This window comes from Carassius auratus, chromosome 19, assembly GCF_003368295.1.
Source record: "Carassius auratus strain Wakin chromosome 19, ASM336829v1, whole genome shotgun sequence".
In the NCBI taxonomy this organism is placed as follows: domain Eukaryota; kingdom Metazoa; phylum Chordata; class Actinopteri; order Cypriniformes; family Cyprinidae; genus Carassius; species Carassius auratus.
The window spans coordinates 16,270,249-16,286,972 of record NC_039261.1 but is presented as its reverse complement, the minus strand read 5'-3'; the positions used below and the strand labels follow the sequence as shown (position 1 = coordinate 16,286,972).

At 37.9% G+C, this 16,724-nt stretch overlaps 1 protein-coding gene across 3 annotated transcripts in view; it reads left to right on the top strand.

The window, feature by feature from the left end:
- Nucleotides 1-1,002: 1,002 nt before the first annotated feature.
- Nucleotides 1,003-16,724, top strand: part of LOC113119571 (tRNA dimethylallyltransferase) — a 42,827-nt gene continuing 27,105 nt past the window's right edge. For 2 of the 3 annotated variants that reach the window (XM_026289147.1, XM_026289146.1), the window contains exons 1-2: nt 1,003-1,190; nt 16,535-16,675. In XM_026289147.1, the coding sequence (XP_026144932.1) occupies nt 1,044-1,190; nt 16,535-16,675 (288 nt within the window). In that variant the 5' untranslated portion in view covers nt 1,003-1,043. The remainder of the gene's footprint in view (nt 1,191-16,534; nt 16,676-16,724) is intronic. The other variant, XM_026289148.1, reaches the window with a different exon arrangement.

The window sequence follows — 16,724 nt, the reverse complement described above, 5'->3', positions numbered from 1 at the left end:
ATTACGAGTACTTGATTTTTGGAATCTATTTACGTAATCCTGATTACATGTAATCAATTACTATTCAGCTCTGTGTGCCAGCTCATCAGATATGTGAGTGAATCTCAAAGCTCTCATTATTGCATTTAAGAATACAGATAAGATACTAATCTCACCATATTACTAGTAACTCAGTAATGGGTGACTACTTGCAAATTGTAGTCTGTTATTCAATTCAATTCAAGTTTATTTGTATAGCGCTTTTTACGATACAAATCATTGCAAAGCAACTTTACAGAAAATTACGTTTATACAATATTTTTATTGTCATATGTCACATGTCATATGCACTGATTATGTGCATATGAAAGGATTTTTCAGAAAAATTAATACAAGACGTAGTCAACCAGATGATGAAAACTATTAACAGCAATTATTATATGATCAGACTAATAGCAATATTTGTTAGTTCTGTTTGTTGTTTCAGGATTACAGTCTGTTACTGATTACAAATTACACAATGAAGATTAGAGTTAAGGTGGGAATAATTTAGGGAGAAATAATAAATTATGAATAATTTAATGCCATTGTGAGGATAATATGTAGTTATGTAAATCGTAAAAAGTAACTGTAACCTTATTATGAGCATTTAAAAATGTAATATAATCTAACTACAAGTAAATGAATGAATAAATTAATACATTTTTGGAATCTGGTTACATTATACAGCACAATGTTATTAAAGCTAACAGGATTTTGTATGAATGTGATGAAAACCTGAACATTTTTAAACGTATTTACTAGCTTCTTCCATGTTTGAAACGAGCAGTGCTTTTTATTGTCCATATATATTACAATTCCTGTTTTCCAAGCACTTTTGTTCGACTGTTGAACTTAGTCCTCTTTCTGAATGAGACACCCTTGCTTTGCCGTATCTTCTAGCATCGAATCCTGCAATCACGTTTCTATGGAAACAGTTTTAGTTGCTTGGATACAGTTCCCGCCTCCGTCGCGGAATCACGGCGCGTGCTCAGATCGCTCTACAGCCCTGAGAGCTTGCTGTCATGGCGGCCGCCACGCGTGTGCTCCAGAGAGCCATCAGTCCGTCTTTAGTGGTGATTTTAGGAGCTACGGGAACGGGCAAATCCAAACTGGCTATCGAGATCGGGAAAAGACTTAATGGGGAAATTATAAGCGCCGATTCCATGCAGGTGAGTCGAGCGATCCGCTGATTTATCTGTCAAACAGCGGCGCACGTGAAAGGGCATTGCGATTAATAAACGAAAGGTCATTTTAAAACTGCAGTCCTGTGGAAGTAAATATGTTATGCTTTATACTAGAACAGGCTGATTTGTCTGAAAGCCTTGTTTTGGTGTAGAATTAAAAGCAGCAAGTTTTATATTACATTAAACTAAAGCACCAGTAGGCCAAAAGCATTTGGACTCCAAAATATGACTAGTAACGTTAACTTAATTCGTTTCCATCTCTAAAATATTTAGGAGCAAAGGTTGTTTAACGGTTTTGCATAGCGCATCGTATAAGTTTGAGTTTTTAGAGTTATTTTATTTCCTCGTGTCCAGCATTGGTCGCCATTTTTGACAATGCTCCACACGAATTCATAAATTTGACTTCACGTTAAAGCTAAGATTAAAGTCGTGTCTCTGACCTCTGAAGCTGTGTGTAATAATTGGTTTCATATTTTAGTTGATTCGGTAATTGCATTATATGCATAGATAATCTAAAAGTGATCATTGCTCCGTTTTTTGACTTGATTAATTTAGATTGGTTTCATTAAATGGATAGAAGTCACCATGTGCAGTATAGCTTGTAAGTCTTTGGTCATGTATGGATATTTCTGAGCAAAGTTGGAGATATCTTAAGCATGACAGGGCATGTTGCATAACAGTATGAACGGTGTCTTATAAAATACCTGTCCACCTTCTGGTGCCAATTCTATATCAAGGTCTATATAATATTTGGAGAAAGCTGTCCATTAGGATTCCTGTGAATCCTAGGGACATTTACTAACTGGCACAAATAACCTAGTGAAGTAACGTTACACGATCAGAAAGTCTGCCATCTTTGCTGGTTGCATGTGCACTTTGCCAGGTTGTACTGAGCAGTTCACTGTGAACTCAAAAGCAGCAAATAGACAAAATATATTTTGGTATTTATAGAGAACCTCGAAAAAAAGACCTGAAATCTTATGTTAGTAGCAATGTAGTGAAATATGTAATTAAATGTTGCATGCAAAATGTTCTCCATCAGATTACACATATTTTGAGTGACAAACAGTGGAGAACTTGTTTTTTAATCCCACCAGGAATTAACAATTTTTGATTGATTTTGTGGTGGTAATTTTCAGACCTCTGTGGAAAATAGTGACGTTAACTAACTAAGTTGTTATTAAAAGCTGTTCTTCCGGAAGATGCACCAGCAAATTAAATGATTTAAACTGTGCCAGCTCATCAGATATGTGAGTGTATCTCAAAGCTTTCATTATTTCATTCAAGGAAACAGATAGGCTATTAGTTTCACCATATTACTAGTAACTGTAGCACTCAGTGCTGGGTGGATTGCTTGCAAATTGTAGTCTGTTACTGATTTACACAATGAAGATACATAGCTGGTAACAATCTATTGGATCATTAATTTTAAGTAATGTATTTTGATTTTTGATTACTTTTAGATGAATTTACACCTAACTCGTTCCCAATTTGGGATTATTGTGTGCCATATTGAGATTTAAACGTAATCTGATTATGAATAGGGCTGCTCCGATCACGATCGGCCGATCATTAATGCGCATCTCGTCAGTAAAGCCAGTTCTCTAATCAGCGGTAAATTCCATCAGGTGTGTGATTTCACACAGAGCCGTTGTTAACTGAGAAGATGCGCAAATAAACGCTGAAAATGAATGTGGATTTGCGCATCTTCTCAGTTAACAGCTGCTCTATGTGAAATCACGCACCTGATGGAATTTACCACTGATTAGAGAACTGGCTTAACTGAAGAGATGCACATAACGATAGACCGATCGTGATCGGAGCAGCCCTAATTATGAACATTTTGAAAGGTAATGTAAAGTAATTACAAGTGAATAAATTCTTTTTTTTATGTTTTATTTGATTAGGCCAATACAATAGGTTTGGGCTGATAGACAATGAAGGGAAGAAATATGAGATGGGAGCAAAAATATACATTTAAATATATTTCGATACTTTAGCTCGCAATTATATTGTTCAGTAATTATACTACTGTACATACATTTTGGGCATCAGGGAGCTGCTATTTCAAGCATTATAATTACTTTTGAATGCACACACTTTTTACTTTAGTAAATAACCCCCCCGTAGTACTCTATACGGGGTGGCAGTACTTACCACACACTGTTCTAGATTAAATGTTTGTCAGTGGTGCTACATGAGACTTATTCGCGATCACAAAAGTATTTCCACGTGCTTTAAAGCTTTGCCGGTTAAACGTTTCATTTGCGTGTTGTTCTAACATTCAGAGCGCATACACCCGAAGCGTCCATACACTAAAAGACACGCTGAACACAAAAGAAGATATTTTGGAGAATGTGGGGACCAACAGTGACCAGAAAAGTTACTTGGGACCAGCAACTGTTTAGTAGAGGTCTTCACGGGTTCAAAAATTTTTGCCCGACCCCGAAAGAGACCCGTAATGTACTACACAGAACCGACCCGGATCCGTCTATTATTTCAAAAGCTGGACCCGGACCCGTGTAGATCCGAGAAATGCCTACCCGGACCCGTATATTATTTGAAAGCTGGACACAAACAGCTGTGCACATGTACATTCTGACTCGAGTTAACTCGCATAATAACTTAGACTGTTCGCTCTTTTGAACTATAATAATGCCACTGACATTATTTATTTGCTATCATCTCTGTGCTCTCTGCTCTGCGTCCAGCCTGAATCTGACCAATATAACTTTAAGATTAAACGGTTTAATTATATTATTATAAAAATGGGAGAAAATGTAAAGCACGGTTTGGCGGTCGAAGTGTCTCTCACTGGTTGTCATAGAAACATGAAACATGCTGGAGACTGCACATGTGTGCTAGCTGGATCAACCTAAAATAGGTTTAACCCAATTTGAGCGTCATAGAAAACATTCTTGTGACAGTTCACCTTAGATTGTGTTGCTGATTTGAAATATATTAAATATAAGTGTGTCAAACCTGCAAGCATTATTACCGTGCGGGCACTTGCATTAACTCTGAGTCTGCGCGCTCCGCTTCTAACGTTAGAGAGAGAGAGTGAGAGAGATTGCTTTTTTTGGGCTCACACTTTTCTTTTCCTAATTTTACAAGTTGCAAGTTACAAAAAACACAAGCAGTGCCTGATCACGGCCAGGTGTTCTCCGAGTCCGATGTCTCATGTGCACTGTGAAGACCTCTAATGTTTAGTTTTCCACATTCTTCAAAATAATTTTTGAAACTCATTCAGGTTTAAAACAACTTGAGTAAATGATGTCAAATTTTAATTGAACTAATCCTTTAATGTTAATAAACTAAAACAGAGAGAAAAATATCACTCAATGCACTTGATTGAAGAACTTTAATACAGTTGCTAAAGTTCTGCATTAATAAAATATCTTTTTAAAATTTTCAGCAACTTTCCACTTCATATTTTTTTTTCACCAAATTGTATTGATAACAGTATTGATAAGTATCAATATCGATAGAATGTTAATGATACCCATCCCTAGTACTGGTGTAGGATAACAATCTACATTTTTAATATGTGAAATATGAGGTTTGAATCATATTTGAATATGACTGTAGCTTTTAAGTTCCTCCGTGTGCCGATAGTCAGTAACAGATGAAAAAACCTTGGCTGCATGGACCCCATTTGTGCTCCCAGGGCCCTGGGAAAAAAGTCCTGGGAACTCAGGGGGTTGGCTTAGTGAAGGTTTGGTACTGCATTTGCATATAGGCTTTCCTATTATTCTCTGTAGAAAGGGACTTTCCTGCTGTTGAATTTGGGTCAGTTTTATCGTACATTAAAGCCCCATTCAGGATGTGAACATTTGGCCCAATCCAGCACATAGATTACATCATTGGAAAAGTATTCTTATGTCGATTGCTTTATGTAATTTTCCTTAGAAATTTGAAGTCTATCCTTAGAAATGTGTCTAGCATTTTTGTATAAGTTTCTTTATAAGCATTTTTGTATATACTTTATTAGTTGTGTTTGCCAAGCATCTATGCTGTTATTGCACACTCCTTAATCCTTAAAGGGTTAGTTCACCCATAAATCAAAATTATGTGATTAATGACTCACCCTCATGTCGTTCCAAACCCGTGAGACCTCTATTCATCTTTGGAACACAGTATAAGATATTTTAGATTTAGTCCGAGAGTTCTCAGTCCCTCCATTGAAACTATGTGTATGGTATACTGTCCATGTCCAGAAAGGTAAGAAAAACATCATCAAAGTAGTCCATGTGACATCAGAGGGTCAGTTAGAATTTTTTGAAGCATCGAAAATACATTTTGGTCCAAAAATAGCAAAAACTTCTTAGTCCCATAAGTGAATGATTTACTCACAATGTAGAAGGCTGTTCAAGGAGAGACCGAAGCCATATCTAGGAACAAGAATATCATTGAGATTTGGGTACAGTACTCAGTATGTTTTACTAAATACCGTATTTTCTGGACTACAAGTCACACTTTTTTTTCATAGTTTGGCTGGTCCTGCGACTTATAGTCAGGTGCGACTTATTTATCAAAAGGAATTTGAAATGAACCAAGAGACAACATTACAGTCTACAGTCTGCTTTAAGCATTCCATTGACTCCCATTTATTTTGGCGTCACTTTGATAGCGAATAACTTTACATCTGAGGCATTTAAAGTCTTAATTTGTCCATTCATTATTTCTAAAGAAACATGAAAATGTATAAAATACCCCATGGGCTAGGTGCACAAGATGGTGCGGTGAGCTTAAGCGACGCAAGTGTGTGCATACTTATTTCCTGTCTTGCGATGCTCGCATTGACTGTAAGGGAAACTTACATGCGAAACTTGGCTAGATGTTATAATTAATGATTCCCTGTCAAGGGAACTTCGAACTGCGTCCTCTGAAGGGACACTATGGGGAACACCTCGTCGTGACCCGTGTCTGAAGCATACTTTGAAAAACGCCAATGTGTTGGCCGGCGACAGCCTCTGACGTCGCTACCGGCGCGACTATAAATACGCGCCCGTAGGACCCGTCACTCATCTTCTTCGTCTTCATTGACTGTTTTGTTTGAAGCGTGCATCTATTCTTCTCTTGATTATGTGGATCAGCATCAGGTCAGGTCCACAGGGATTTCTTCTTTCAAACACAAACCACTCAAATATGCAATACTTTTCATTTTCGAAGAGCTGGTTTTGTTCTGACTGTTATGTAAGATCAATGTTTCTGATTGGCAAACAAAATGCACAGAGATTTCTGATAAAGCATGTTTTATTAACTTTATCTGATAACATAATTTATAACTGTTCAATTAAACGTAATATGGTAGGTTTGCATTAAATAAAAGATCGCTGTTTGCATTAATGTGTTTTCTATGTTTATTTGTTTTGTGAAAGATCTGCAGCATAAATCATTATCTGTCTATGAGCAGCCATGTTTATTGTTATTCTTCTGCATTAATTATCAGATTAAACAGATATTAAAATTAGTCATGTATTTTTTTCTGTGTAAAATAATAAAATATGTTGTGAAAATAACGATGAAACAGACTGATGTATGTAAACAATTGAGAAATGGATATACTTCTGAAGATAAATCGCAGCCCACGTCTCATGAGGTAAATATTTAATATATAAAAAATAATAATGCAAACGTTTTCGAGGAATAAGTAATTCGTACATTTACATATAAATTACAAAATACATTATATAGCTGTGTATACACACCATGAGTTAAACTTTCATCTCGTGAACATTAGTGTATTTAATTCATTCGCCAGACCCAAACATACGATATTCAAATCCACTGGCTCAAATAACATTTATAGTATAGTGATAATAGCAGTTTATATCTTATTTGCATTGAAGTGATATTATAAATCCTGTAAACATATAGAAGGTAATATTTGGACTTCTCCGGTTCTCTGCACTGACGTTTAGCACAACCGGAAATATCTACGCACACACTCGCAAGACCAAAAATCCAAAATGGCGGAGATATGCAACTAGCCCATTACCTTGTATCTTGCATAGTGGCCCCGTAGAAGCAGTTTTTATAAAAATAGGCTAACGATTGCATCATAAACTGCAACTCTCTGTCGCACAGTAGAGAAATTACCATATGGACAGGAGGAGAAGCTCGCATGCAATCTTTTACTGTCTATGAGGCAGTCGTGGGGGCGTTGAGACATGAAGCCCATAGAGAGTAGATAGAAGCAACGGGACAAAATTGTTCAACAACGTTTGCAAGATTCGGTGGGTGATTCAGATTTCTCCTGGCACAGCTATTAGAAGACTTAAAATTGTCCGACAGGTTGCTCACGTGACCTCTACGTCTTCAAGCTCAGTTTGTGTCTGCGCAATACACTCGACCCCCAGAAAGTGCCTGCTTCTAATTGATTTTACTTGTCTCCGTTGAATCCAATAGGGTCGCTGTGTCCATTTTTTTTACTGTCTATGAGTGCTCCTGTAGCCTACCACTGAAAATATAGATCACCCTCTCGTGGGTGTAGACGGTAATGTTTTCTCTTGGTTATAAATAAATGCGACTTATAGTTCAGTGCGACTTGTTTTTTTTCCTCATCATGACGTATTTTTGGACTGATGTTTAGGTGCGACTTATAGTCCGAAAAATACGGTAATAATAATAACATGATTTGATGATGATGATGATGATAATAATAATAATAATTATTATTATTACAAAATGAACAGATCTGAAACATTACTAATTTAATATTTTACTGTTAAATAAATAAATTGCATTTACATTATATGGTAATAAAAATAATGATAATAAACAGCACAACTTTCAAATTCAAATTCTTATATTCTAATAAATTCTTAATTTTCAAACTTTAAACTATTAAGCTTTCATTTTGATGAATACCACAACCACACTACAAGGAGCATCTAAAATTTGTATTTTATTAACTTTTTTTTATTTTATTGACCTTAAAGCACTTCTAATTCCAAGTTTGGGAAGGTGATTGATGCCCAAATACACAGAAACCATCCTCAAAAACCATGTGTGGCTGAGTAACTGTGAACAGAGCCATTCTGAGATACTGAAAACACTGGATCATAAATGGATAAACAAACACAGTGCTGTGTTTCACTCTAAAACATACAGAACAAATTTAGTTTTAATTACATTTCAGCATTTATTTTATAAACTTATTTTGAATGCTTTAGAATACTCTAGCAATGCCCCTTGGCGACTTTTGTAATTTCAACGGTTACTCATATTTTCCATAGAAAATTAGAGCCTTTCGTTGTCCTTCCCTCATGAGGCCTCCTTGGGGATGTATTGCTCTATTGAGAGTGGCATGGCTGTCACCTGGTGCAGTTAATTGGGTTACACTAATAAAATTCCTCCCCTTGTGCTGCACTGCAGTCCCATCCACTGCTTACACACTGAGCTGCAAGCTGGCTCCTCCAAGACCCCTCACTGGTGTAACGCTTCATGAGAGAGACATAATGAGAGCTTTGGATTGACCCAGCAGAAGTAAATGTGTGCTTGGTTTATCTGTAGACCTATATGGAAGAGTATTGCATTTTTTCATGGATAGTAAATGCATGTTTGTGCAAGAGTGAGTTGTGTTTTCTTTTTTTGTTGAGTTCTGCTCCGGGCAGGCTACTGGGAAGCCGTTATTGAAGTGCTGAATTGGTGCCTCCACGCCTATTATGCTTTCATTGGACATTCAGCAGCCATCCGGCTTACACAGAAGACTATTTACATTTTGAATGGCAGTACTGTACGGAGGGCTAGAATGGGACTAAGCCGAGAGAGCGACTGATTGTTCTTGTGGTCAGGTTAGGATTGAATATTTGAATAATGGTTTGTTGATGTCTGGTACCAGAATTCTTGCTGTTGGAGCAAGCTGTGACATGAAGGGTCAAAGAGGGCAGGGTTCAATGGACCTTGGGTTGACAAACTGCTCATGGGAACCCCGGCCAAGGTCACTAAGGCTGTAACTGGAGAAAAGTAAGAAGGGATTTTAGATGCTCAGGGCATCCTGCCTTTCACACGAGGTCTTCAAGATCCCAGCAGTCTTTTTAATGGGCCATTCACAAGAGTGAAAGACCAGGAGACCCTAACGCAAACGGTTATTAATGGCCTTTAGTGTGTGTTTGTGTCCACTGATGCGGAACCAATTCATATTACTCTTTGCTGGTGTCAGCTTTTGATCAGTATAAAAGCAATCCAAAGGGTTTAAGGGTAACGTGGATAACAGAAAAATGAGACACCCCGCAACAACCTGTACAAACACCCATGCCATCTATTTGAGCTTCAATGACCTGCTAAATGACTTTAGCCCAGTTATAATGAATGGTAACTAATAACACCGTGCAGCCGTTGGATCTCTATAATGCGGTGATGTTAGTTAATAAAAGGGAGATTATATATTGGTACAATGCAAAGCTCTTTCTTATTCGGTCAGTTGACGGCACAAATTCAGCATATGACAGAGTACAAGATGTTTGGCTGTTTTGGGGCTTTTTTTCTCTCTGATTTTTGACACCGCAATTGGAAGATTGTCTGAGAAACAAAAATATACGCAATATGAATGTTTTAATATTCTATATCAATGTCAATCTTTCTGTCTTTACACATCTGCTAAAATGTGGGGGAGCCACTTAAAAAATTCAAAGAGACCTAATCATTCAGGATCATAGGCACAGTATCAGACGTTTCTCAGACTGGTTCTCAAGAACTTTAGCACTTCTAATAATTGGACCTTTGCTCACAGTGTAATGCTCCAAAACTGTGGCCCATGAACCCAGGTAATGTGTGAGTAGTTTCTTATGACTTTTTAAAACTGGAATAGACTGACGTTGAGATGCACTTAAGAGTTTTTATCCTAATTTTGCTTTTAATTAGATTTTTCATAATCAAAATTCTCTTTTGCAAATGTTTCATTATCAGTAGAATCCAGCAGACATTTGCCCTTTAGGAAATGCAGTTTGACTCAGAAGCGTTTTCTTTTCTCTTGATCTCCATTTTTCTCCTGGTGACCAGTTTCAACCGACTCTCAGCTGAGAGCAAGAGCCTTGAATGTCCATTCACATACTCAATAACTATTTACCTGAAATTTGTTTAACGTTATGACATGATGTGAAGGCTTTCAAAGGCAATGGACTCAAAAAATGTTCTGCCTCTCTCTCTTCCACTAACTTTCCCCACATGACAAATGACAGGCCTTGACTTATCCGTGCTCTCCTGTTTCACGGGATAACCGTAATTCAAAGAGAATCATTTATCAACCTGATCTGAATACTCTGCTGGCCTCATGATCTGCTCCGTTTTTCCTGAGCTTTTTGATAAGGTGTTGTACCTATTGTACCCTAGTACTTCTTAGTAAAGTTTAAGTTTGTTGGTTAATATTTTCTCTGTTTATTTAATATTTCTATTTAATTTTGTTGAGATTTCTTTTGAGCTATTTTTAATTTAGATTTTTGACATTTCATTTTTAATAGTTTTGGCAAAATACTAACAAGTTTAGTTTCTCTATTTGTTATTGGCTCTTATAGCTGACATATATTTATAGGCTCCTTATTTCTTCTGTAGAACGTAACTTGAAGAATGTTTATGCAGCTCTATTCCATTCAACATAAGTTCTTAGTGACCAGGTTCACCATAAAAGCATGGTGTCAAATAGTAAATAATGACAAAAAAATCTTGGTTCTCTATCAAAAAATAAAATAAATAATTGGTTCCACAGCCAAAAATCAACAGCATTCAGGTTTGAAACAACATGATTATATAGTGACATAATTGTTATTTTTGTCAGAACTATCACTGTAAACATCTGTCAAATGATTTATAACCTTATTTAAGGATATAGACAAGGGAAGGGTTAATGTGGCCTTTTTTGCTTTGAAGGGGCGAGTCAGTTTGTCTGCGTTTGCTCAGGCGCTAAATGCTTTTGGTAGGAACCATTTCCCCCCTTTTGCCAAACACACCAGAAGCTAAATTCAATTTGGGCTGAATGAATGAAAATCCAATTGTGTCAGTCTGTCTGGCTGCCTAGGACTGGCGGCAAAACACATGCCCGCTGTGACGTCTGCATTCATCCTGAGAAACCTTGACAGAGCTCAAGATCGGCCTGATGTCCAGTTAAACTCCCGCTCTGGTCTCTTGGTGCAGACTGAAGCGAGAAATAGAAGTGATGTCTCTCATTTATTCCCCATTGATCATCTCCTCTGGCGCCGTGTTCGGTCCTCCTAGAAAAGCCTAAAACGAGGTGCGGAAATGGGTTAGTTGTGGGTGGGGTGTTGAGTGCGGCACGATTCAGAAAGCCTCCCCAAATGATGACTTCACGATAGCACTAAAACGATGACAAAGAGTGACATCGTGAATGATTTATTAGCTTGGCTTCACGAACTCATTCCTGGAGGAGAGGAGGAACGGTTTGGAAAGATGCAGGAGAGTGGGGCAGCGTGAATGACTCCACGATTGGGGCTTTAAAGATGTGTAGTGGGAGGTACACTGTTGGAGAAACTCAGTTTGCAGTTTCCACCTCGAATACAGATGCAGGCTTCTCATTTGTTCTAATTGCCATCAACATGTCATAGATCCGTACATTTATTTATTTTTTTTTTTAAATATAGACTTTGTTTACTAGTCTTATATATGAGATTTTACAATATTTATTATACTATATAACCAAAGTAGATTTCTCCCTCTTTGTTTATTTAGGTAGCTTGCATTTAATTGCTTTGTGTAGTAGCTCAACACACTCTTTGCCGATTTGACATCAAATGAGGTACTTATTCAGGCAGTATGTGATTCTGGATTCCAGCTTTTATCATAATCAAAAGTGTTACTTGGTATTTAGTTAATTGTCTTGACTTGCTGTTGGTGGTACTGTCACTTCTCCCCGTCCCTCCCCCTGTATGAATAGTGGGGAGCAGCTGTCTCGTGCGTGGCCTGAGGTGCTGTGTGGATCAGCCGTGGCCGGCTCTAACAGCTCAACAACACTAAAACCATTGTCTGGGGACTCGTCTGAGTGTTTGCGGTTTGGGTCACTGGATTCACTACACCCTTTTTGCTCATTCACCCCCTTTTCCCTTTGCTTTCTGTCCTTCTCTTTTTTTTGGGTCTCATATATACACACTCTCTTCACACACAAAGAAAAATGGTCCCCGCCCCGTTGGGCTGTGGTCAACAACACACAAGACTGTGTCAGCCGTCTCTTGCTCAGTTCTTGTGTATGCTGAGCGCTTGGATTCTCTCACCCTGCCGCAACTCTTACTACCTCATAAATGCTGTTATTGTCTTTTTTTACAATTGGAAAATGTGAAATTGTCCTGTTCCTGTTTCCACTCCTCTTTTTCTATCTCCCACTCTGTGGACCATTTGTCCTCATTAATAATGAGTTTCAATTAGACACTCTGGCTCTCTAGGACACACACACACACACACACACACATATAGGCAGCTGCATGGGATTAGATGCCTGCTATTCAAGTTATGGAAGGGCATGAGACCAAACAGCAGGACTTCAGCACTGCGACGTCAACCAGACAAAACGCGGCAAGCGCAACAAAGTCTAATCATAAAAACGAAACTTCAATGGCTTAATCAGTCAAATTGAACATGTCTATATGAAGAGATAAAAGTCAGTGAAACTTTAAATCTTTCCCCAGATTTTCCGTTGACAAAAAATCTCATCCAGTTTGAACTGTTTGTTTGTGGGAAATTTTGTCAAAGAAAGTTTGTGCCAAGTGTTGGCAATAATTTTATTTACACATTTTATATGCTCCTTAATAATCGACAGAACATTGAGGTGTTTCTCCCCTTATTTATTTTAACAGAATATTCCAGTTCCAGTGTTCCTTCTGTAAAATGATTGAAACAACACATCGAACAAACTGTACTTTCATTAAAGTTGGTCGCACAAAAAAATGTTGCGTGAAACATGGGGCATTTTTTTACATTATTTTTTAAGCGAAATTCTGGTTCTGAATGAGATTTAGTTTTTGCAAGAAACTTGCCAACAATATCCTAACATGCAGGGTTGTGACCATGTGCATTAAACGATAGCCGGTTACAGATGTTTCCCCATAAAACAGTCTTTTATATTTGGCATTTAAAATGACTCCACAGATTTTCAGTGGACAAAATATTCCAGTTTCATTTGTAAAATGATTGACACCAAGTTATACACCAGCATGACACATTGAACTTCCGTCCCTCACAGCCACGTATGCATTTGTGCCAGATTAAATATGCCTTCAATTAAACCACTAGAGCGAATAAGGGGCGCACTGGTCATTTGAAGCCTGGAGCGCAGGGTGGGCTCTGTATCAGTAGCTATCTTTCCATCCAAAGATTCAAATTAATATGCGCAAAACTGGAATATTACATAAAACATAGGCGAATAAAGCACAGTTTCCATCCAAAGAGTCAAAGAGAACAAAATTGCCTCTTCCTGATAAACTGTGGAGAAGCCACTGTATATAATAATTTTCATATATGATATAAATTACTTGCACCTCAGAGCGAGCAGACGAAGCACAAATGCTGTCAGTGCTTTCGGAGGTGGATGCCGCTGTTGGGAATGCAGTTGTCAAAGACAGTTATACAAAAATACTTTGATGAAATAATGACCATAACAATATATAGATGCTGTGAACAAGATCTGCCTCATAGCGCAGAGTCACGTGATTTTTTTTTTTTCGATGTGCATAGAGGAATTTATTTGGATAATGTGTTTCCATCGTAGTTTATGCACATTTTTTCTTATCGGATAAGAAGTTCATCCTACACAGATGTGCGCATAAGTTTTTCTTTATGCATATTTTTTGAATTTATGAGCATATTTGTGTTTCCATCCAGTGTTTTATGCGATATTCTAAAATGTGGATAAAAATAGGTGGATGGAAATGCAGCTAATGAGAGGCTTGTGCGGAGCCTAATTAAAGAGGGTAACAAACGGGTGTAGAGAACAAAACCTGCTAATGCCTGCAGCACTTAAGAAACATGGCCCCAAATTAGAGCCACATGACCAGGGTCTGCATTCACAGGGCCTTCTCTCATACTTTGCCACACACATGCACCCCCACCTCCTATTTATTATCTCTTTTATGTAATTTTAGTCCTATCCTGGAGGGTAGCTCATATATGCTAGGGGCCCTATATAACCTCTCAGAAGAACACATGCATTTTTTGTTTTTGTTTTCTGTGGTAGTTGCAAGGTTTCTTGGTTTTTGGTTATATGACATTTTAGTTTTGTCAAATTCAATGTTTTTCTCTCAGATCTAACCTTGATGGTACGTGTTGCATCCTTTATGTATATTGAGATTCTTTATCTCCCCACCTCTTTATTGCAACTGTATGCATTTCCTACTGTGGAAAATAATGAGGGGAATGAGGCAATAAACAAACACTGATTGGTTTCCCTCATGTTAACTGTTTCAATAATTAAAATTACATTCTGAAACCATAATTTGGTGCATATTCTTACTAAACATTTCACATGTTTTGCCAAAAAAGCAAGAGGATCTGTTAAGATCCCAACTCAGTCTACCTACTGTTAAAATGAACTTTGTGGTAGATTTTCATCTATCTCTCATCTGTTGATGCTTTTATGTAAAAGGGATAATTCACTCCAAAATTAATATTATGTCATTAATTAATCTCCCTCATGTCATTTCCAAACCTGTAAGATTTTTGTTCATCTTCGGAACACAAATTAAGATATTTTTGATTAAATCTGAGAGCTTTCTGACCCTGTATAGACAGCCACACAACTGACATGCTAAAGGACCAGATACGTAGTAAGGACGTCATTAAAATAGTCGACATCAGTTCAACCTTACTTTTATGAAGCTACAATAATTCTCGCACTCGCTGTGCACAAAGAAAACAAAAATAATGACTTCATTCAACAATTTCTTCAACGTCAGTAGCACAGTTAGTGTTCTTTTCTGTCTTTTTTTTTTAATGAATATTTAAAATTTCCACCCACCATATCGGGTGCCATTTCCATCATCTGTAGAACTTGTCACCATCCTCATTTGTTTGTCTGTCACCTGACCTGAAATGCCCTCGCTACAGAGCTGTGGAGTTCCCAGCATGCTGCTATCTCAGGCCATGTGATTTGCTGTATCGATCCCTCATAATGCTACATTATTAGCTGAGTATCTGCAGTCTCAGATTCAGTCGTCGTTTTTCTAGTGCTCTTTTCATAGGTAACTCATGAGGATTTGATGCGAAATTAACATATGAACACCTACCTTTACTAATAAACGTATTGTCCGGACTTGATGAACTTCAGTTTCCCCACATTGTTTTTTGGCAACAGTGTTACAGTTACCAAAAATGTTGTGTTTTGTACTCGGGCTCTGCATTTGTGAAAGTTTTATGTGGTTTTTGGTAAAGTCCTTGCTATGTTAGTCTATCTTAACAAGCTTAGCGACCCAACTCTGTGTTTTCGTTTTATTTCAAGATCGAAAAACAGCTGTTATTGATTCCAAGATTTCACAGAGTTAGAGGCCTGTAAATTCGCAGTATTGAAGTTCAAGAGGACTGGCTCCAAAAAACAGGCATTTTACTAGGGCAGTAAAAAACAGAACGGCAGTACCTTGCCAAGTACTGAGGCAATTGTTAAGACCTTCTGCGCCCATTTATTAGTGTTTCCCATTCTGCTCTGGAAAGAATGGACTGAATTCCTGTCTCTCCTCCTATGCTGTTCTCCCCGTTCACCTCACCAAGATTTCGCTGGCAGGGATGTCCTGTGGAGAGCACAGGGGAAAAGATCTTAATAATTCAGGAGCATTTCTTCCTAACTTGCCGAAATCGGCACGCAAGGGCAGAGGAGTTACGGTACGCTGTTCTGAATTTAGCCACAGTGATGCATGCATGCCCTTGATCTTGAAACCCTGCTGACACCCCTGACGTGTTCCTTGAATGACCACAACACTTTATGGTGTCTACTTATAGACCGATGGCACATAACTGGGGTTGAAAATTCAGATACATTGTATACTGGAATCCAATGTTTTCATTGAGGCTCATCAAATATAATACATCTTTCTGTTGGGGTCCACACACATGTCTTTTTGCTGCTACACAATAGTCACACAAACACTACAATCCTCACAAAGAATCATGACAATAGTTATTTAGGACGGAGTGAAAAAGTGCTTGTGACCTGTTTTGCTTGTCTCACCAGGATTCCCTTTAAGGATTCATGTAGTTATCATGTCACGTTGAATTAAGCAAAACAGTAATGTGGTGTATGAAGCACGCAAACTTTACTGCATTCCTCCATACTACTGTGCATAAATGTATTCTTGCTGCTTTGTTTATTATATCTCGTTTGTTTCTCACTGCAGGTGTACAAAGGGCTGGACATCATCACCAATAAGGTTACAGAGGAGGAGCAAGCCCAGTGTCCCCATCACATGATCAGCTTTGTGGATCCATTGGTTAGTGGATATACTGTGGTGGACTTCAGGAACAAGGCTCTGTCTCTAATATCCTTTATGAAATGTCCGACCCTTCATAGTGAAATTCCTGACTACT